This window comes from Elephas maximus, chromosome 3, assembly GCF_024166365.1.
Source record: "Elephas maximus indicus isolate mEleMax1 chromosome 3, mEleMax1 primary haplotype, whole genome shotgun sequence".
Lineage (NCBI taxonomy): Eukaryota > Metazoa > Chordata > Mammalia > Proboscidea > Elephantidae > Elephas > Elephas maximus.
In genome coordinates this window covers 45,965,766-45,987,871 of record NC_064821.1, presented here as the reverse complement: position 1 = coordinate 45,987,871, position 22,106 = coordinate 45,965,766, and the positions used below count along the sequence as shown (strand labels likewise).

The 22,106-nt window shown below is 43.7% G+C and overlaps 1 protein-coding gene across 6 annotated transcripts in view; it reads right to left on the bottom strand.

Annotated features, from left to right (window-relative positions):
• Positions 1–6,172, bottom strand: part of CAMTA1 (calmodulin binding transcription activator 1) — a 1,103,644-nt gene extending 1,097,472 nt beyond the window's left edge. For all 6 annotated transcript variants that reach the window (XR_007516519.1, XR_007516517.1, XR_007516518.1 and 3 more), the window contains exon 1: positions 6,051–6,172. Coding sequence is in view for 3 of the 6 variants with exons in the window: in XM_049877793.1 (XP_049733750.1) it covers positions 6,051–6,095 (45 nt within the window). In the remaining 3 variants the exon portion in view is untranslated. The remainder of the gene's footprint in view (positions 1–6,050) is intronic.
• Positions 6,173–22,106: the final 15,934 nt, after the last annotated feature.

The following is a 22,106-nucleotide window of genomic DNA, read 5'->3' as shown; positions in this document are numbered from 1 at the left end:
ACCACAATTGATGCCTAGGCAATTATAAAAAAGGTTGGCTTTACTTTTTTTTTCTACAGACACAAACACACAGGCAGCAGGAAGCTGTTAAATGCCTCTCCCAGTCCACCCTCCCCACACCCCGACTTCTAGAGTATAATAAGATACTAGCTAGTAAGAGTGTATTTTTGCAAGATTACAATCCAAAAAAATTGAAATTAAGAAAAGAATTCCTTATAAGAAAGCATAAAAGACAAAAACAAGAGACACTGAAATTTCATTCATACCAAAAGACTAACAAAACTCAAGCAAGGTCGCATAACCCACACAGATCCTTGAACATACAAGAAGCTCAGTAAATGTCTCTTGAAAGAATGGTTTCACTAATGCGAGTATGGGTGTAAGGATTTCTCCTCAAAAGGAGAGATTCAAAGGTCCCACAAAGAAGGGAACCAACACGACTATGTGGGGGAAGGAAGAGAACAAAAAAATCACCTTCCGCTGCCTTTTCCGTAAGGAAATCAGAGAGAAGTACAACTGCACACAAAGAGGTATTTCCCCAAACTTTTAGGGAATGGAAAACAAAGAATGACCCAGAGTAAAGGAGGAGTGGGGAAAAAATGTTACACCACAAGACGGGTTACTTCAAAATCCACCCGAAAGATCCCAGAAAGACACATGACCTGACACCTGGCAAAAAAAGGGAATGAAAATAATGACACCTGACTCTAAAGAATACTCTATTTTAGGGAGAAAGCCTAAAACCTCCAGCGACAAAAAATGAAATAGACATGTGGATAAGCAAGATACATAAATATGTCTTATAGAGTAAGTAAGATCAACTTAACAACAAAAAGACAACCCAATCATAAAATGGGTGAAGGACTTGAATAAACATTTCACCAAAGAGGACATTCAAATGGCCACCAAACACATAAAAAAGTGATCAGGATCATTAGCCATCAGAGGGATGCAAATCAAAACCACACTGAGATACCATTTCACCCCCACTAGCATGGCTAAAATAAAATACAGAAAATATCAAATGCTGTCAAGGATGTGGAGAAACTGGAACCCCATCTATTGCTGGTGGGAATGCAAAATGGCACTGCTGTTGTGGAAAACAGTATGATGGTCCCTCAAAAAACAAAAAATAGAACTACCATATGACCCAGCAATTCCACTCCTAGGTATATACCCAAAAGACTTGGAAGGAAAAACTCAAGAAGACTTGTACATCAATGTTCACTGCAACACTACTCACAACAGCCAAAAGGTGGAAACAACCTAAGTGCCCATGAACAGGTGAACGAATAAACAAAATGTGGTATATACACACGACGGAATACTACTCAGCCAGTAGGAGAAGTGAAGTCTTGATACATGCTACGGCATGGATGGAGCTTGAAGACATTATGCTGAGCGAAATAAGCCAATCACAAAAGGACAGGTATTGTATGATCTCATTTATATAAAAAGAAAAAAAACGTAAATGTACAGAGATCAAAGTCTATTAGTGGTTACCAGGGGCAAGAGGGAGGGGGAAAAGGGAGGTTAACAGTGATGGAAAAATCACATTGATTAAAGGTAGGGCTGCACGGCAGCCGATTATTGTAATTGCTGTCAATAAGTCATACACCTGTAAAAAGTTGAACTGGCTAAAGTTGTGTGACAAATATATTTACGACAATGACAAAAAAAACAAAAAAGAGTAGCTACTGAGGCTGCTTATGTACAACCAAATACCTCATGGGATTTGGTTCCTTGGTTTGGAGTTTAGGGTCATAGTTTCACGGACATCCAAGTTAAATGGCCTAATAACGTGTTTAGTGCTTCTGTTCCACCTACTAGTTCACTGTGTAGTGCCTGGGGTCTTAAAAGCTTGCGAGCGGACATTCTAGGCACAACGACTGGTCTCTATTCGCCTGGAACAACAGAGGAAGAAGGCGCACCAGGAACAGGAAGAGGATATGGAATGTGTGCATAATTGCCTCCATGAGACCTGCACTGGATGCCTCCTTTGCCATGAGACCAGGGAACCAGATGGTGCCTAGTTACCATTACTGAACATTCTGATCAAAGATTCCACAGAAGGATCCTGATCAAAAGGAGGAAAATGCAGAACAGAATTTCAAATTCTCATGGACTGTAGACTTTCTGGAGTCATGGAGGGTGGACGAACCCCTGAAGCTATTGTCGAGATAATCTTTACCTTAAACCAGAAATATCCCCTGAAGTCATCTTAAAACTGAAGAACAGTTTAGCTTAACCAGAAAAAAAGGTCTGCCTTGAGCAATTACGCTCTTTTAAAAACTATTTATATGGGATCAAATTGACAACAGCAACTCAAAAGATTACAAAGTAACCTTATGGGGCACTGACTTTATGTTGACGAGGAACAACTCAGAAAAGGAGGATTAGAGCTTGTTACACAACTCACAGAATGTAATTAATGTCACTGGATTATACATGTTGCAACTGTTGATTCACTGTATGTTTTTGCTATGTATATTTTCAGCAACAACAAAATAAATGAAGTTTACGCAAAAAAAAAGGTTTTCTTTTGAAAAAGAAAACCTGGCCCAATCTGACCTTGAGTAGAGGTTGCTGTATATACATCAACATTTTGAATCCACTGAACAATGAAATGGAGAAATGCAACATTTCCCAGAAACGGGACAAGTAAGTTCTTCAAGAAGACAAGGAAAAAAAATTCCACAGGTCTTAAAATCTTGTCAAAAAATGGGGAAGGGGCGTGGGAGGAGGGAGTGATGTTCTAATATGAAGCCAAACAGAAAGATGTAAAAAAGACAAGTTGTTAAGAGAAGCTGGTGAGCCTGACAAGAGAACGCCCTGCACTGGAAGACTAAGAGGAAACACTGATTTCCAATAGTCCGTGGAGAGGGGTGACCACATTAAACTCAAGGAGCCTCATTTTAGACATAATCCCAGGTATGCTCCTCTTGCTCACTTTTACCACTTTGCCTTCCCTGGCCCACTGTATTGAGCATTCTGCTTACAGTGAAAAACCCAAAAGACAGCCAGCCAGTGGAATGGAGTAGGGCATGGAAGGATACACCATAGAAACTGGTTCATTGTACTGGGTTTACTCCAATATACAGAGCAGATATTCAACTCCATTTTTCCAAGGGTCATTAATACTACACCCTAAAATTCCATCCAATACACACTTCAATTCCATCAAGTTTATTACAGACACATACAGCATAAAAACTAAAAGAAACAACAACAAAAAAAAAGGAAATGAGGTCAAAAACTCTACTTTCTGGCAATGGGTATTATGCCCACTGAATAATTCCATATTAACTGAAAGGTGAAATCCGGAAGCCAAACCTAACGCCAACCACTAGTAACTTGAGATAGAGGTGGTCTCCTTGCAACAAAAGTGGTTAAAGGTTCAGTGCTCAGAGCCTGACAGAGCTTGTTGGAGAGGGTGAGTCTCCAAACTAAGCCTGACAAAAAGTAAGACTTTGCCCTTGAGTGACAGCAGGTAGCAGTCGTCCCAAGCTTTGGGAGGGCAGGAAGTGAGGGAGACAAGAGGAGGACAGGCACCTGACTTGAGGAGGCTCAGTTCAAATCATTCCTTGGCCCAAGTGCCAAACAGCTAAACACACGAATTATGATACTCAAGCAAAAAAAGACTTCTTTTTCTCAAGTTCACAACCTCTCTTAATTATTTAAATGCCCAAACACGTAACAGGAATGTATTTATGGCCGTCCATTCCCAGTTCTGTCACAGAATCGCATATTCTTCTCACGTATCGCCTATCATTTGCCCAAAATACATATCTTTCCTCTACGTTGCAGTAAAGAAATCAACATAACTTTTCCCCCTACAAGAAATCAAGCAGAGGATACCACCCGCCCCTAAATTCAGAATGATTAAGCTCTGGTCGTATCAGCAAGCACTCCACACTTAGTATATTCAAGGACTTGGTGAACATTCAGGACGTCATTCTGCTTATTCAGTACAGCACAAATGACAAATGAAAGAGTGGTAAGATTGGCCATTTATCAATGATACTTCTTCCTGATTCTTCTAAGCCTGAAGAGTTACCAACCACAGTAACACATCTCTATATTCTTACACATAAAGGTCCCCACATATGCCCAAATGTATAGATGGTCATCTACCCCTTCCAACTTTCTGCATATAAGGGACATGATTTTATCTATGAATATATACGGACGTGTGTATATGTAAATAAATGTATACCCCTAAGATAATCTCTTTTTCGCCAAAAGAGAACCGGGACAGCAAAAAATGGCATTCAAACTTCTCCTTCACCTGAAAGCTATAAGATCCAAAGAAATGTCTGGATCCCACAAGAGACAACATCAGGGCCAAAGGAAGGTTCTAGTACACAGAGCACACAAGCAACCCCTTCCCAAAAAGCACATAGGCGACATGGGTGTCTACACTCCCTTTTCTGGAGGTGAAAGGCATATGGCTTCTTCTTACCCAGCCAGCATGAATACAATTTAAGAAAATTAGAAAAAGTCAAGGTAACAGGGCTCACTAAATATGGCTGACTGGGAAACAGAAGCCATAAGGAGGCTATGAGTTCTCTTAAAAAAGAAATGGGAAGTTTATTTCCAGTGAAGGTTCAAAGACTTTGAACGCAGGATGCACAAAGTGTGGTTCTGAAAGCACAGAAGATAGTGATCACGTCAGAAAACAAGGGCATGTGACCCTTTTCCCTGTGGGGTACAGGGTCAACTGGTGAACGCTGTCCCCGAACACCGTGCAAGAGTAAACTGGAAACAAAAATATACCCTTCTCTCCCTCAGACATAAAAGTAATTATCATGGCCCCTTTTCACTCAAGTACCAGGCACAATGGAAGCCCTGTCCTACATCTTCTTGGGGCACCCACCCTCATCCCCACAAGAAACTCTGAGGAAAAAGAGCATGTTAGGGCCGATGGACAAATGGGGAAAAGAGCATTAGAATACCCAATTTTTCCCATAAGAACAGGAGGGCAACTCAAAGGGTATTCAGGAAATGAGCTCACCCTAAACCAGGAAAGTGTGTGGAGAGTATACACAATCTGTAAGAAGTATCTGCTTTCCTATTCGAGAACGACTTCAGGACTGCACAGGCCCCCACTATGCACTGGGTGAGGGAAGAAGAGCTGGGGTAGCCCGAGGGTCAAGAGATAGTGTGCAGAGGCCCCAAAAGACTCCACAGAGGCTGAGAGGATGAGCCAGACCCCTCTGCCAAGGAAGGACCAGGGTCACAGAAGGTAAAGGGCAAGAGAGTCTGGAGCTCCTCACTTGCCATAGAAACGGAGACCCCACCCTCCTGGCTGGAAGGGGTGCAAGGGCAAGAGTAGGATGTGAAAGGCTGCTAGGGGCAGGAAGCTGCGCAGGCCCCCTTCCCAGGGAGCGAAGGGGGAGGGGTCACACCAGGCCCTCCTGCCTGGGGACGCTCAGCAGGAGGGGGTCCCCCTGGTGGGGAGAGGAGCGGGGACCCCCATCTGCTCGCAAGGCGCCTACGGAGCTCAAGGGTGATGCTGGACAGAGTCTGTCTGGCCCTGCCCGCTGGAGAGACAGGGGGCCGGCGAGGGCTGACCGCCGGCCGCTGCCGCTCGACGGGTACCGGCCCGAAGCAGTGGGGCGCGGGGCCAGAGGGGGCCTGCGGCGGCTAAACTTTCCGCCCCACGGCCCCCCACCGGGACCCGGCCGGGCAGCGGGGGGCGCGCGCCGCGGGGCGGGAGCGGCGGGGATGCCCGTCCGGGTGGGGGAGGCGCTGGCCCTCCGCGGCTCCTCCTCCTCGGCTGGGCCCGGCCCCCGCCCGGAGCCCCCCGCCCCCTCCGTCCCAGCCAGCCCCCGGGGTGGGGGTGTGGGGCGCTGCGCTCCGCCGCCCGGCGAGTCACCTCAGGACTCGGCCGCGCTCCGCCCCCCCACCCCGGCCCCCTCCCTGGCCGGGGCGCCCGCCCGCCGCGCCCCCGCGCTCCCGCCCGGCGCCGCCGATGCCCGGGATGTCCGGCGGGGCCGAGTCCGCTGCCCACCGCGCCGCCCCCCAGCCCCGCACGCTCCGGCTCGTACCTTCCGGCTTGTTTTCGGCAGCCATTTCCCCTCCGCGCGCCACATCCTCCTCCTCCTCGCGACCGGGACCCCGAGCGCGCGCCTCGTACCGCCGCCGCCGCCGGCCCAGCCACCCCGCCGCCGCCGCGCACCCGCCCTGGCCCCGCCCCGCGGCCCACGCACAGCGCCCGTTGGGCCGCGCTGCTGCCACTCATCTCTCCCGCCACCAATCGCCCCGCACCAGGGGTCTCACTACTCTCCGGGAGGAGCGTCCTATCCATCTGGCCCATTGGCTGGTCACCACCCAACGGACTAAAGGGATTGGCCAAGAATCAACGCCCCCTCCCCACCCACTCCCAGGAAAGCCCGCCTTCCGGACCTAAACAAAGCTTCCCAGTGGACAGAGTCCGAAAGAACTGTCCATTCAGGACGGGACCGACACGGAATATTTCCTCGAGGCCGAGACGTGGCGTTTTGATTGGGCGTTACTACAGTGTTTCCCAGGCCGCGCAGACCAATCAAAGGGGGTTCCCGGAACTCGGGCGCGGCGAGGGGAAGCCCCGCCTCTCAGCGTGACCGTCAAGAGAAAAGCGCTCGCTCATTGGCGCGCTGGGGCTTTTCCCGCGTGCTCCCGGGGCTGAAGGACGTTCCCGGGGAAGCCGCTGCCGGCGCGTGGGGTCCCGGTGGCAGCAGAGGACGCGGCGGGATCTCCGGAATCCCGCAGCGTGCTGCTGCCAGGGAGTGCGGGGCGCGGCGGAGCCGAGGTCCGCCGAGCGCCACACTCCGGAGCCCGTCGGCCGGGAGTCCGGGCATCGCTGCCGCCGGTGGGGGAAGAGCGATCGCAGGCCCCGCCCCTTCCCCTCCCCCCCCGCCACCGGCGTCCCGCCCCCAGCCTGGCGCCGCTGCCTTCCTCCGGGCCGGTCGCGAGGCCGGCCTGTGCGCGCCTCCCGCTCCTCGCCCCCGGTGTGCTCCGTTGTCCCCTTTTCTGGCGGCTTAAAATACTGAAACTTTATTTTGGTCACGTTGCTCATGTGACCCACAGAGTCGATGACTCATAAATGCCTGTCCCAGGATGAGGCAGCTGCAAGGAATATGAGGGACGTGGTAGAGCCCGGCGCGCCTGTGTGGAGGGCGAGGCAGCCAAGTTTCCTTCCATCCTGGGTTAGATGTGTGGTCTTCCTCATACATCTCCCAGCTCCTGGGCTGTTCAGAGTGTCTAGCTGTGAAGTGGGGAGACGAGCCAGGTCTGTCCGGGAGAGAAATCCTAGAAACAGAGGCAAGGGTCCATCGTGTGGGGACACATAAGAACACTTGCAGCTTTTCTGGAAACCTGTCCACCTTTAGTGAGCTAGCACTGTGCAGAGCAGCCCAAAGCAATGTGAGGTGGCAGGGTGCCACGCTCAAAATGAAAATGCCCACTCCAGAGAAATTCAGAACCCCTGCACGTGGGCAGGACATACCCGAAACAAAGGAGAAGGCTATAATCCTAAAGTGAAAACAAGAGAAGTCAAGTAGAAAGCAGAGCTCCAATTCCTCTGTGTGGGTTTCATACGGTTTGCAGTGTGAACATTCCATTCCTGTACATCTATTTTTCCCTTTGCTACTGTCGGTGACAACTAGCAGAATCAGAGAAAGGTCCACGTTCACATGCTTTGGTGTTAAGGTTGACTGTCACAGTGAATTTTGTGCCAATCCTAACTACATGTCTTTTTCTAGTCTTCAGAAGTGAAAATTTCTCAAGTTTTCTTGAAATAAAGATGTCCCAAAAGAATGTTTTGTATTATACACTCATTCTTCAAAAACTTTAATTTTATGAGCCCCCCAAAACGCAAAATTTTAACAACTACAGTACAATATTTTATCGATTAGCATTTTTAATAGCACCTGTGCTGACGATTTCTGTAGTGAAACATTCTTAGAAGTGCTGGTGGCATTGTAAATTAGCGTAGCCCCTTTGGAAAGCAATTTTACACTATGTATTAAAAGCCATAAAAAAAAAAAAATGTCTACATCTTTTGACCCAGTAGTCTTACTTCTGGGAATCTATTCTAAGGAAATAACACTAAATGCCAAAAAAGCTGTATGTGTGAAGGTATTCTTCACAGGATTACTGTATTTATTACAACAAAAAACTGGAAACATCCTGAATGTGCTAATGTTGGATATTTAGTAAGTAAACTGTGCTATATCCACACAATGGAGCGTTATGGTAGTTACAAACACTAGAAACAGAAAGGGAAAAAAAAAGCTTAATCATTGAAGTTGTTGTGTGCAGTCGGCCCTATAAGACAGAATAGAACTCTTCTATAGGGTTTCGTGGGAAACCCTAGTGGCATAGTGGCTGAGTGCTATGGCTGCTAACCGACACGTCAGTAGTTCAAATCCGCCAGGCGCTCCTTGGAAACTCTATGGGGCAGTTCTATTCTGTCCTGTAGGGTCGCTATGAGTTGGAATTGACTCCATGGCAGTGGGTTTGGTTTTTGGTTTTATAGGGTTTCGTAGGCAGTAGTCTTTACAGGAGATTACCAGGTCTTTTCTCCGTGGAGCCGCTGGTAAAACAGCTTTTTGGTTGGCAGCCTACCGCTTAACCATTGTGCCACCAGGGCTCCTTACTCACAGCTGAGTGGGAAGAAAAAAGTATTTAAAATTATGATGTTCATTTATTATATACGATGCAATTTTAGGTATAAAAAATACATTTTGAAAAATGATTGATATAAAATACACTCAAGAAAAGACAACTGGGAGACGAGTGATTTTTCTTAATGACTATTTTCTATAATATAGCTATGTTGCTTTTATAATTGAAACATATATTTAAGTCAAAAAATTCTATCCAGTGCGTGCTATGGACTAAACACTGCCTTAAATTCTGAGGATATAACGATGAATAAAGTTTAGTCTTCCCTTTTAAGGAGCTCACAGTGTAGCAGGGTTAACATATAAACAACAGAACAAGATGCAGTGAGAACACAGGAGAGGGTAATGAAAACGGTACCATTGAAATCACCTATGGGAAGGACCTTAGACTAGAACAGCAGTTCTCAAAGTGCAGCCTGGGGACACCTCGGGGATCCCCAAGAGTCACAGATCTATAGGTCAAAACTATTTTCGTTAACAATAAATACTATGTCAATCTCTTGCAAGTGTACAGGGGCATTTTCCAGAGGCTGGATGATATATCATAATATTGCCTGATTTAGTGCTGAAAGATGAAGCCCCCAGGTGGGAAGAACACAATGGCCACAATGGACTCAAACACACCAGTGATCAGGAAGATGGCACAGGACCTGGCAACATTTTGTTATGTTACAGATAGGGTCGCCATAAGTTGGAGCCAACTGGATGGCAACTAACAAGAACATGATATGTAGTATCAAACCAGACTGAACAGAGGAGCAGACAGGAGAATCCAGCTGCCTTCTACTAAGCCCAGTATTAAAACAGGACTTTGAACCAGCTCGAACAGTTTCAGTCATGGCGGGTGAAGCGAAACCTGAAGAGACACGATTTTTTTTTTTTTTTTAATTTGGGTGATTTGGAACAACAATCAGAACAGAAAAAATTACAGGTCAAAACCTTGGAATGGAAGACTCAGAGGGAAAGATGCATGAGACCGAATTATTGTCAGGACTGAGGAGAGCAACACACATTCAAAGCGGGGCGGTTGACCGCCATCTTTGAGCCAGGCGCTACTGTTTCCCATTCTGCACAGAACCAGAGAGGCAAGAGATTTGCTTGCTGTGCTACGCATGTGCTGACCTTGTGTTCTAAGTGGGAGATTAAATTTCTAGTAGGGCTTCAACCCATAATTTTTCTTGTACCAGTTATGGTTCAGAGTCACCCAGTGTTTAAAAATTCGAGTCTGTTCCGAGAACTGGTTTGAAGCCCTGTATTAAAGAGATTTATAAAAATGTAAAATAATGCTACTCTTTCCACTAAACTTTTTTGTTGGAAAATTTAGTTATTTCTCACAAAAGATATGATTTATATTAACACGTGATTTTTTTACTGTTATTTTTAAATGAATTAATACATAGTTTTAATTTCTAAAGTAGTATTTATCTACAGATGTAGCCCACATTGGAACCCTGGTGGTGCAGTGGTTAAGAGGTTAGCTGCTAACCAAAATGTTGGCGGTTTGAATCCACCAGCCACTCTTTGGAAATCCTATGGGGCAGTTCTACTCTGTCCTATAGGGTTGCTATGAATCAGAATCGAGAGGTTTGGGTGGGTGTTTGTTTTTATTGTTGTTGTCTTATATGGCCCCCATAAACAAGAGCTCTTTGGGGTCCTCAATAATTTGTAAAAGAATGTGAAGAATTCTGAAACCAAAGAGTTTGAGACCCACTGGGCTAGAGGAACAGATGTCTTGGGGGCTGGTTGGTCAGTGTTTGTTTTTGTTCATTTAGGGGCATCCAAGAGGTGGGCATTCCAGATAATGGAAGCAGTCTGAGTTGCTAAGTGAGCCCATTTAGGAAAGAGTAGTTGGAAGATGTACTCTGAACCCTTGCCCGTTTTGGCCCTAATGTTCTTCAGGGAAACAAGGCTATCATCCAGAAACAGATGTGATAGGTGAATAATAAGAACATTAAATTGTTACCTTTTGTCTTAGTTATCTAGTGCTGCTATAATAGAAATATAACAAGTGAGTGCCTTTAACAAACAGAAATTTATTTTCTTAGAGTTAGGAGGCTAAAAGCCCAAATTCAGGGCACTGGCTCTAATGGAAAGGCTTTCTCTTTCTGTCAGCTCTGGAGGAAGGTCCTTGTCTTTTCAGCTTCTGTTTCCTGGTTCCTTGGACATCTCCATGTGGCTTGGCATCTATCTTCCCCCATCTCTGCTGCTTCTCTATGCCTAATCCACTCTTTTTATAGCTCAAAGGTGATTGGATAAACACATGCTACACTGATATGGCCTCTTAACATAACAAAGAAAACCCACTCCCAAGTGGGATTATAACCACAGGTATAAAAAAACCTATTGCCATTGAGTTGATTCTGACTGGTAGCAATGCTATAGGACAGAGTAGAACTGCCCCATAGGGTTCCCAAGGAGCAGCTGGTGGATTTTGAACTGCTCACCTCTTAGTTAGGAGCTGAGCTCTTAACCACTACGCCACCAGGGCTCCAATCACAGGTATAGAGATTAGAATTTATAACACATATTTTGGGAGAACACAATTAAATCCATAACACCTTTTTACCTTAAAAATATTTGTAAGAAGCTGTTCTCTTCTGGCCAACTTTCTGAAGTAATTAAATAACTGCCATTACTGGTGATGGTAATAAAAAAAAAAAAAAAAAAAGCTTGGACTTGCTGCCTTCAATGGGAAATTACTAAATCTTCTATATTATTGGATTAAGAAGGAAAATTTGGACTGAACTCATTTCAAAGGCTTAAGGATTCCTAAGGGAGCCCTGGTGACACAGTGGTTAAGCGCTTGGCTGCTAACCGAAAGGTCAGCAGTTCAAACCTACCAGTCACTCTGAGGAAGCAAGATGTGGCAGTCTGCTTCAATAAGGCTTAGGAAACCCTAAGAGCAGTTCAACTCTGCCCTATAGGGTCGCTATGAATCAGAATCAACTCAACGGCAATGGGTTGACCCAAAAAAAACCAAACCCATTGCCATCAAGCCAATTCCAACTCATAGTGACCCTATAGGACAGGGTAGAACTGCCCCATAGAGTTTCCAAAGAGTGCCTGGTGGATTTGAACTGCCAAACCTTTTGGTTAGCAGCTCTAGCACTTAACCACTACACCACCAGGGTTTCCTGCTTGTTGTTAAGGATTCTCAAAAGGAAAACTCATTATCCCATGCTCATTTTCACCCAGCAAGGGACAAAAAAGTAACAATTTGTTCTGTCTAGGCCATTTTTAGAGTCCCTGAGTGATGCAAATGGTTAATGTACTCAGCTGCTAACAGTAAAGGATAGAAGTTTAGAGTCTACGCAGAGGTATCTCCTCGGAAGAAAGGCCTAGTGATCTCCTCTGGAAAAGCAGCTATTGAAAATGCTGTGGAACACAGGTCTACCCTAACACACACGGAGTCACCTGAGTCCAGATTGACTCAACGGCAACTGGTTTGGTTTTGGTTCGGTATGCCTTCTTTAGCCATGAAGGGGCTGCATTGCTAAAAGTAATGATGTCCATAAAACCAGTCTCCAAAAAGTTTCTCCCCTGCCTTTTCTTTAATTAATGTTCTTTTTTTAGATAATTGTAGATTCACATGCAGTTGAAAGAAATAGTACAGAGATCCCATGTTCCTTGTCTATTTAAGAGAAAACAATGAAAGCTTATGAGCTTTCATCAGAACAAACTTTTCAATAGATATTCCTTATTTTCCCTACCAGTCTCCTGCACACTCTTCTCAGCTGATTGCTTGTTTAAATCTGTCTTTCTCTCTGCGCCCCACCCTCTTCTATTTAGCGATTATGTCAGACACTTTAATCTGGAAATGTGGGCTATTAATATGCAAGAGTAAGGACTTGTCGGAATACTCCAAATATAATGAGATATTTGAGCATATTGGGCCTTTCTCCCACCGAGTGGCTGATGGGTTCAAACTGCCAACCTTTCAGTTAGCAGCCGAGCCCTGAACAACTGTACCACCAAGGCTCCCTTAGGAATCCTTAAGCCTTTGAAATGAGTTCAGTCAAATGAGTTTCAGCTCATTGGAAATATAATTTGAACATCAAAGTCCTGATATGTGGACCAGGAATTTGTTGAAATTTTGAAAGGGATAGTTTCATTTGTTTGATATTTTTTGACTGAAATGTAGTCCAGGTCAGAATGGACAGTAGACCCAAGGACCAACTGCACTGCTTCTGCCGAGTTTGTTTTCCCTTTAGTGATTAAAACCGAGGACAAAACATTACCTTTTCTCTGGGAGTTTCAAGAGCTGTTTAAATAATAGTTAAGATCGTAAAACCTTTCTGCATTGTCCAGCCATTGCATAAAACATACCTGAGTGCACTTGCTCCCCTGGGACCTTCCTGGAGTTATCTAAATGCCTTTGATGGAATGTATCTCACCTTCATACCCTACTTTAAAAGTCAATCCAGTGTTGTCTTAACTTTCCCTTTAAAACTGGAGTCTTTCCACTCCCTCTAGAGCCTTCTAGTATTACAGTCAGTTAGTTTTTATCAATTTTGGACTCAGAACCAAAGAAATGGCTTCTTTCCTGAAGATGGAAAAAGTTAAAGCAATTTGGCTCAGGAGTGCCTGGTTGGTGCAAATGGTTAATGCGCTCAGCTGCTAACCGAAAGTTTGGAGGTTCGAGTCCACCCAGAGGTGCCTTGGAAGAAAGGCCTGGTCATCTACTCCCAGAAAAAAAAATCAGCCATTGAAAACGCTACAGAGCACAGATCTACTCTGACACACATCGCGTTGCCGTGAGTTGGAGTTGACTGGCCAGCAACTGGTTTTCTAATGCAAATACCATGGTGACTCAAGTCCCCCTCTGGTCAACACTGAAGGCTGCTGAGATCAGTTGCAGGGCTTATAAGTTCTGTTTTATTTTTACTTATTTGTTTAATACTTTCCAATTTAATTTATTTCCTAGTCTTCCAAGAAAAATTTGTTTAGTTGTTCAAAGTAAAATGCCTGAAGGAAAAATCTGCTAATGTATTTGCACTATTGTCTTTGGTGGCCACTGAGGAGCATCAGAGAAAACTCAGACTGCTCCCATCTGCTGGAGTAAATAAAAAGGGTGTGGGCTCAGAGGTGTTTAATTGTCGTCAGCCTTTCCATTTTCCAAACCAGGTGAGCAATTTATTTTCTTTAAGTATTTAAGTATTAAGCTGTGGGATATTACATAGCTACTAAAAACCAAACCAGTTGCCCTGGAGTTGATTTCAACTCACAGAGACCCCATGTGTGTCAGATGAGAGCTGTGCTCCATATTTTTTGATGTTGTTGTTATTGTTGAGAATATATACAGCAGAACATACACCACTTTAACAGTTTCTACATGTACAATTCAGCAACATTGATTACATTCTTCAAGTTGTGCAACCATGCTCACCCTCCTTTTGTGAATTGTTCCTCCCCCACTGACATAAACTCACTGTCCCCTAAGTTTCCTGTCAAATCTTTCAAGTTGCTCTTGTCAATTTAATATCCCATATAAGTTGATCTTAAAAGAGCATAATGCTCAAGGCAGGTATTCTTTACTAATTAAGCTAAACTATTGTTTGGTTTAAAGAAGACCTCGGGGGATATTTTGGTTTAAGGTTTAAAGATTACCTCAGAGCAATAGTTTCAGGGGTTCACCCAGCCTCAATGACTCCAGAAAGTCTGAATTCCATGGAATGTTAAATTCTATTCTGCATTCTCCCCAGTTTGATCAGGATTCTTCTATAAAATCTTTGACCAAAACATTCAGTAACGGTAGCTGGGCACCATCCAGTTCTTCTGATCTCATGGAAAAGGAGGCGGTTGTTCACAGAACCATATGGTTTTCAATGGCTGGTTTCTTAGAAGTAGATTGCCAGGACTTTCTTCGAAGCTTCCTTTGGGTAGAGTCAAATCTTCAACATTTAGGTTAGTAACCTAGCATATTAGCCATATGCAACACCCGGGGACTTCAGCCACTAAAAAGATGGAGTAAATGAATGTGGGTTGCTATGGAAGGACCTCCAGTTTAAATGTTTAACTGAAAAAATAAAGAGTAGATCATAATGTATGCAGTTATCATATGTATATAGAAATAGGATAACATTTACTACATATAGGTTGTCTCGTATATACAGAAAATATTTCTGAAAGAATAACAAGAAATTTAAAATTGTTAACTATTACCTATAGTTACTTTCAAGGGTGGGGCAGAAAAAGCAAAGCTTACTTATCATTTAAGGAGCCCTGTTGGCTCCAGTGGTTGAGTGCTCAGCTGCTAACTGAAAGGTTGGTGGTTCAAACCCACCTAGCAGCTCCACAGGAGAAAGACCTGGCAATTTGCTTCCATGAAGATGACAGCCTAGAAAACACTTTGGGACAGTTCTACTCTGTCACACGGGTGGCTATAAAAGTCAGAATTGACTTCACGGCACACAACAATAACTTTTCAAAAAAAGATTCATTTTTTTACCACGTGCTGTCATTCAACAAATATCTACCGGGTACCTATCATGTGTCATATTCTGGTTCTAGGTTCTGGGGATACAGCAGTGAACAAAACAAATAAACTTCCCTGCCCTTCTGGAGTTGACATAGAAGTGGGGAAAAAGAGACAATAAACAAACAAATATGTAATTGAACATCTGTTGTTGTTGCTGTTAGTTGCTATGGAGTGAGCGCTGACTCATGGCAACTTCATGTGTAACAGAATGAAATATTGCCTGGTTCTGCACCATCTTCGTGATCAAAGGTTGTTGTTGTTAGGTGCTGTTGAGTTGGTTCCAACTCATAGCGACTCTATGTACAACACAACGAAACACTGCCTGGTCCTGCGCCATCCTCATGATTATTGTTATGCTTGAGCCCATTGTTGCAGCTACTGTGTCAAACCATCTTATTGAGGGTCTTCCTCTTTTTCATTGACCCTCTACTTTACCAAGCATGATGTCCTTCTCCAGGAACTGATGTCTCCTGATAACGTGTCCAAAGTATGTGAGATGAAATCACACCATCCTTGCTTCTAAGGGGCGTTCTGGATATACTTCTTCCAAGATAGATTTGTCTGTTCTTTTGGCAGTACATGTTATATTCAATATTCTCAACCAACACCACAGTTCCAAGGCATCAATTCTTCTTCAGTCTTCCTTCTTGATTGTCCAGCTTTTGCATGCATATGAGGCGATTGAAAACACCATGGCTTGGGTCAGGCGCACTTAGTCCTTAAAGTGACATCTTTGCTTTTTAACGCTCCAAAGACACCTTCTGCAGCAGATTTGCCCAATGCAATGCATGGTTTTATTTCTTGACTGCTGCTTCCATGGATGCTGATTGTGGACCCAAGTAGAATGAAATCCTTGACAACTTCAATCTTTTCTCCGTTTATCATGATGTTGCTTATTGGTCCACTTTTGAGGATTTTGGTTTTCATGTTGAGGTGTAATCCATACTGAAGGCTGTAGTCTTTGACGGAAGGTTAGATAAGGATAAACACTTGAAGAAAAATAGAGTATGAGGACAAAGTAATGAGGGGTTTGATGAGGGTCTGTACTAGATAGGGCAGGGTCAGGGAAGTCCTCCTTGAAAACTGGAGTGGGAAGTCTTGCAGTTATGGGTTATGGGTGGGGAGAAAGAGCATTCTCAGCAGAGGAAACAAGTACAACAGCCCTGAGGCAAATGCATACTTGGTGTGTTGAAGGAACCTCAATGAGGCCATTTGGAAAGAATGCTAAGGCTGCTCCAGAGAGGAATCCAAGGCCAGATCACATAGGGCCTTGACAGCCATGATGAAATCTTTGGATTTTACTCTGATGTTGCTAGGAAGCCGATGGAGGGTGTTGATCTGAGAAGTATTATCTTACTGTGTTTTAAAAGAACCACTCTGCCATGGTGTGGAAAATAGGGTGCAAGGGGGCAAGAGTGAAAGCAGGGAGACTAGATAGGAGACTACTGCAAGAGTCAAGAGTTGATGGTGGCTCATACAAGATGTATTAGTATCCTGTGGCTCCTGTGACAAATTGCCTTAGTGGCTTAAAATGAAAGAAATTTATTCTCTCACAGTTCTGGAGGCCAGAAGTCTAACATCAGTTTCACTAGGCCAAAACTGAGGTGTCAGCCGGGTCACACTGCCTCCAGAGACATGGGAAAATCCGTTTCTTGCCTCTTCCAGCTTCTGGTGTCCCTTGGCTTGGGGCCACACCATTTCAGTCTTTGAGGCAATCTCTCCCTGCTCTATTTGCACATCGCCTTCTCCTCTATGTGTGCATTGAATCTCCCTCTGCCTCTCTTTTACAAAGGTATTCTCCATCTCAACATCCTTAACTTAATCACATCTCCAAAGACCCTTTGTCCAAATAAGGTAACATTGAAAGGACCCAGGAATTGCGACATACAGATTGAATACGTGTGGTGAAAGGACACAACCCTGATGCACACCCTTCCTGATTTTAAACACGTAGTATCCCCTAGTTCTGTTTGAACAACTGCTTCTTGGTGTATGTACAGGTTCTGCACGAGTACAATTAAGTGTTCTGGAATTCTCATTCTTTGAAATGTTATCCATAATTTATTATGATCCACACAGTCTAATTCCTTTGCATAGTTTCAATTTTAGAATAAGGTAGGAATCAAGAATTCCACTTGGAACATTTAATTCTGAAATGCCTACTGGATACCCAAGTGGAAGTATCAAGAATATATGCACCTGAGGTATAGAGAGGTTGTGGCTAGAGATACAAATTTGGGAGTAATTAGCATTAGATGGTAAAAGATTTCCTAAGGGAAGAAGCGTAATTTATTCTTTTATTCAACCATAATTTTCAAAAAAGTAAAATTATGACTCTCATATGAATATAAAGTGAACGTGTGTTAAGAGCTTTCTTGAGCGAACCAGTAGAATGTTGAAACTGGCTCAAAGGAGAATTTGAAGAACAGAAGTATATATATAGGCAAGGAAGAATGCTTGCTAAGAAATGCAAAATTAGTTAATATCCTACAGGACAATAAAATGTAATGTTTGTAGATATTTTTTCCATCATTTGCATCCATGAGCAAGAATCATTTGCATTACTGTCAGCTTTCATCTGCTATATAGTCCGCAGAAAGGCAGTCAAAAGTGCTCACCCTTATAGAAAGAGACAATAATCCCAGTGTATCCACTAGACAACACCCAGCCCTCTGTTAAAAGGATACCCAGTAATCTCTTTTGCCCATTTCCAAGTCTTAGACAATTTTCCCTGATGCTGTCATTCAACATTCATTGAGCACTTACTAAGTGACACGTTCTGCTCTGGGCAGTTAAGATACATCACTGAACAAAGCATAGATCCCTGCTCTCGTACTGCTTACATTCCAGTGGGGGGCAATGAACATAATAAACAAAGAAATTATATGTGACCCACCACCCATCTGTCAGTTTGTTATACTATCATGCCTTGCATGTTCTTAGGATGCTGGAAGCTATGCCACCAATATTTCAAATACTAGCAGGGTCACCCAAGGTGGACAGGCTTCAGCAGAGCTTCCAGACTAAGATGGACTAGGAAAAAAAAAAGCCTGGAGATCTACTTCTGAAAATTAGCCAATGAAAACCATACGGATCATAACAAAACACTGGCCAAATCACTTGCTTTGGACACGTGATCAGGAGGGTCAGTCACTAAAGGAAGACATGTTTGGTGACATAGAGGGCCAATGGGGGGAAGGAGACCCTTTGCGAGATGGATTGGCACAATAGCCACGATGATGGGCTCGAACATGCTGATGATCATGAGGACCGGGCAACATTTCATTCTGTTGTATGTGTGGTTGCCACAGTTGGAGTCAACTCCATGGCAGCGAGCTATCTATCTATCTCTATAATATGTGAGAAAGGCATGTTGTTGCTAGGCATGCTGTAGAGTCGATTCCAACTGATAGCAATCCGAAGTATAAAAGAACAAAAGGTTGCCCGGTCTGGCACTATTTTCACAATAGCAGGTATGTTTGAGATCTTCGTTGCAGCCACTATGCCAATCCATCTCACTGGGGGGTCTTCCTCTTTTTTGCTGACCCTCTACTTTACCAAGCATGTTGTCCTTCTTCAGGGATTGGTCCCTCCTGATAAAATTTCCAAAGTAAGTGAAAAGTCTCACCATCCTTGTTTCTAAGAGCATTCTAGCCGTACTTCTTCCAAGACAGATTTGTTTATTCTTCCAGCAGTCCATGGTATATTCAATATTCTTTGCCAACACCATAATTCAAATGCATTAAATCTTCTTCGGTCTTACTTATTCATTGTCCACCTTTAGCATGCATATGAGGCAACTGAAAATACTATGGCTTGGGTCAGACACACTGTCTAAGGCTGGATACTCTAGAGAAGCAAAACCAGTAAAGCATATACATATGTATAGATAGAGAGAGATTTATATCAAGGAAATGGCTCATGTGGTTGTAGAGGCTGGAACATCCCAAGTCCATGGATCAGAACAGAGGCTTCTCCTGATTCCTGTAGCTGCAGGGGCTGGCAAACCCAAGATCAGCAGGTCAGAGAGCAGGGCTTTTGCCCACAGGCTGCGAAGTTCAATGAATCCCAAGATCAGCAGGCAAGACCACAGGTAAGCTGCTAGCTCAAGTCCCAAGAACTGGAGGTCAGACAAACAGGAGCCAGCTGCAGGATCCAGAATGAGCAAAAGTTCACGAGCCTTGCCAGAACATCTGCTTATATTCGGATGCAAGCCACATGCCCAAGGAAACTCCCTTTCAATTGATGGACTACTCACAGCAGATCCCATCATGGGGGTGATCACATTATATCAAATCTCATCACGAAAGTGATCACAACATCATACCACTGCCAAACCACTGAGAATCATGGCCCAGCCAAGTTGATACACAATCTTAACCATCACACACACCTGAGTCATCAAAGCAATGTAGTGGTATGGAAAAATAAAAAGTAGAGCAGGCTGAATTTCAACTCAATTACATTTCAGTTTTACATAGAAATGGTCATTGTAGGCATCATTAAGCATTTGATATTTGAGCAAAGACTGGAAGGAGGTAAGGGAATTAGCCACAAGGGTATCTGAGAAAAGATTGTTTAAAATGTAAAAGGAGTTAGAATTCTTAGAACAAGGGTAAGTTTTTAAAAGTTAGTAAAGGAAAAAAGTTTAAGCAGAAAAATTTGAATCATAGATTGAGTCCAAACCGTTTGTTTTTCTGCCTGTAAAGTGTTCTTTCAAGTTTCAAGCATACTCTGATACTGTGAGTACAAAATAAATGTGAAATCAGAAAAATCGTTTTAAACATCGTTGTCTTTTCCCCCTTTCAGAATGAAAATTGGCTCTCCGTTTTTATTGGAGGAGAGTCCCATCTGCCTTGCTATTCCACCCACGAAGAATCATACTGCATGTGTGACAATACTTAAAGGAAAAATTAAAATGTTGGTAGTAAATAGGAATTCAAAAATAGGTTTCCTGAAAGAGAATTTCCTAGTTGATGAAGGTGCTGCTCTGGAGTAGACCTGGGACTCCTGATCTGATTTCTACAACTCTAAACAACATAGTAAATGTATGAAAATGAAGTTTGTTTCTCTGCTCTTTTTTTTTCTTTTCTTTTTTTTCCTTGAAGGCGGAAGGGATTATTTCCATTTAAATCTAAACTGTGTGAAGCAGAGCCTTAAGACTTGTGCAAAGACTTCTCAAAGCACAATTTTCTTCAGTGACGAAAGATTTCTTTCTTTTTCATCTTGTCAAACATAATCAGTCACAGATAAAGTCAATTTGCTCTTTGGCCTTAACATTGGGCTATTTCCTTTTGCCAGCTGACTAAAGTTTTCTAGGGCAGGTTGGAATTAATCATTCAACACCCTGAGATTTTTTAGGCCAGCCAGGGCTGAGGATCAGAAGCAGTATAAAACCCACAGTCCACTCTCTAACAAAATTCCTCACACTTGGCAAGAATTGGATCATAGACCACCTTGGAAAGAACAATTTTGGAAATTCTATCAAGGAGTCCGATCTTGATTCTCCAGATATGAAAAAATTTGTTCATTTGTCACCCTAACTAGAAGTCATTTGCATTGATTATTCCAGGACGAGTGGCAAAAAAAAAAAAAAAGAAAGAAAACCCCGTTGCTGTTGAGTTGATTCTGACTCATGGCGATCCCATGTGTAGAATTGTTCAGTACAGTTTTTTGGGTTTTTTAAAATAATTTATTTTATTTTTTGTTGTTGTTGGAGATACACACAGCAGAATATACACCGATTCAACAATTTCTACATGTACTATTCATTGACATTGACATTGATTATATTCTTCAAGTTGTACAGCCATTAGCACCCATCTTGTCCAAATTGTTCCTCCCCTATTAACATAATCTCATTGCTTCCTATCTAACCTTTCAAGTTGCTGTTGTTGATTTGACCCCGTATAGATAGCTCATTAACAGAGCACAATGCTCAGGGTAGGCATTCTTTACTAATCAAGTTAAACTGTCGTCCACAGGATGTTCTTAGCTGTAATCTTTACAGAAGCAGATTGCCTGGCCTTTCTTCCTTGGTGCCACTGAGTGGATTCAAATTGCCAACCTCTAGATTAGTAGCTGAGTGCAAACTGTTTGCACCACCGAGATTCCCCCTTTCCCAAGAGACCTCACCATCAAGTCCAGGCACAATCCATTGTCTTATCTCTAAACTCCCTCGGGCCTCCTGGGGGCTTCACTCAAAAGCCCCACACCGTCCCTTGAATTCCCATACCGGGGGCTCTAGGCCTAAGTGTTGACTCTCCCTGCATCCAGTATCTTCAAGTGACCCAAAATGCCATTTCTGCAGCACCCAGCTCAGTCTGCCTGTGCTCCAAAACACGTATCGCTCGCTCTTTCCATGTCCGAAGCTTCCAGACCAAAAACCATAATGTGGTCCCCAGTGCACAAGGCAGGAACCCACCAGGCTGTGGACTAGCTAGCGTTCAGTCTGGCCAGCCAGGGCGTTACAACCTATGTCAAGGGATATTTGCTGCAAAGAGGCTCCAGAAATAACGTAAAATTGTTCTGTCCTTTTAAAAATGGAAAACGCCTTGGCAGGGTGATATATTATTTGCCTGGCTGCGTTTTCTCTCTGTCTCCGTCAAGCCTTAAAAAGTACTGGCACTTCTGCCTTTTCAAGCAGAGCTCGGTGTAACTGGACCACATCTAATGCCTGTACAATGCAAATGAAGACTGAAACTGTTGTTTCCTTTGATGTGTGTCACTAAATACTCAAAGGGGATATTTTCTTTTAGATCCTCCAGTGGATGGAGCCTCTTTAAAAATACCTGTTGGCGCCCTATTCCCATTGGCGATGAAAGTCAGTCCTAAACTAGAGGCAAAGGTTGGGTACAGTCATGATGAATGTATTTTCCCTCTCCGTGTTTGCAATGATTGTTAAAGTTCTGAAGGGAATTAAGAAGCGTGAAAGGCACATTAATGATGGGTATCCGCAA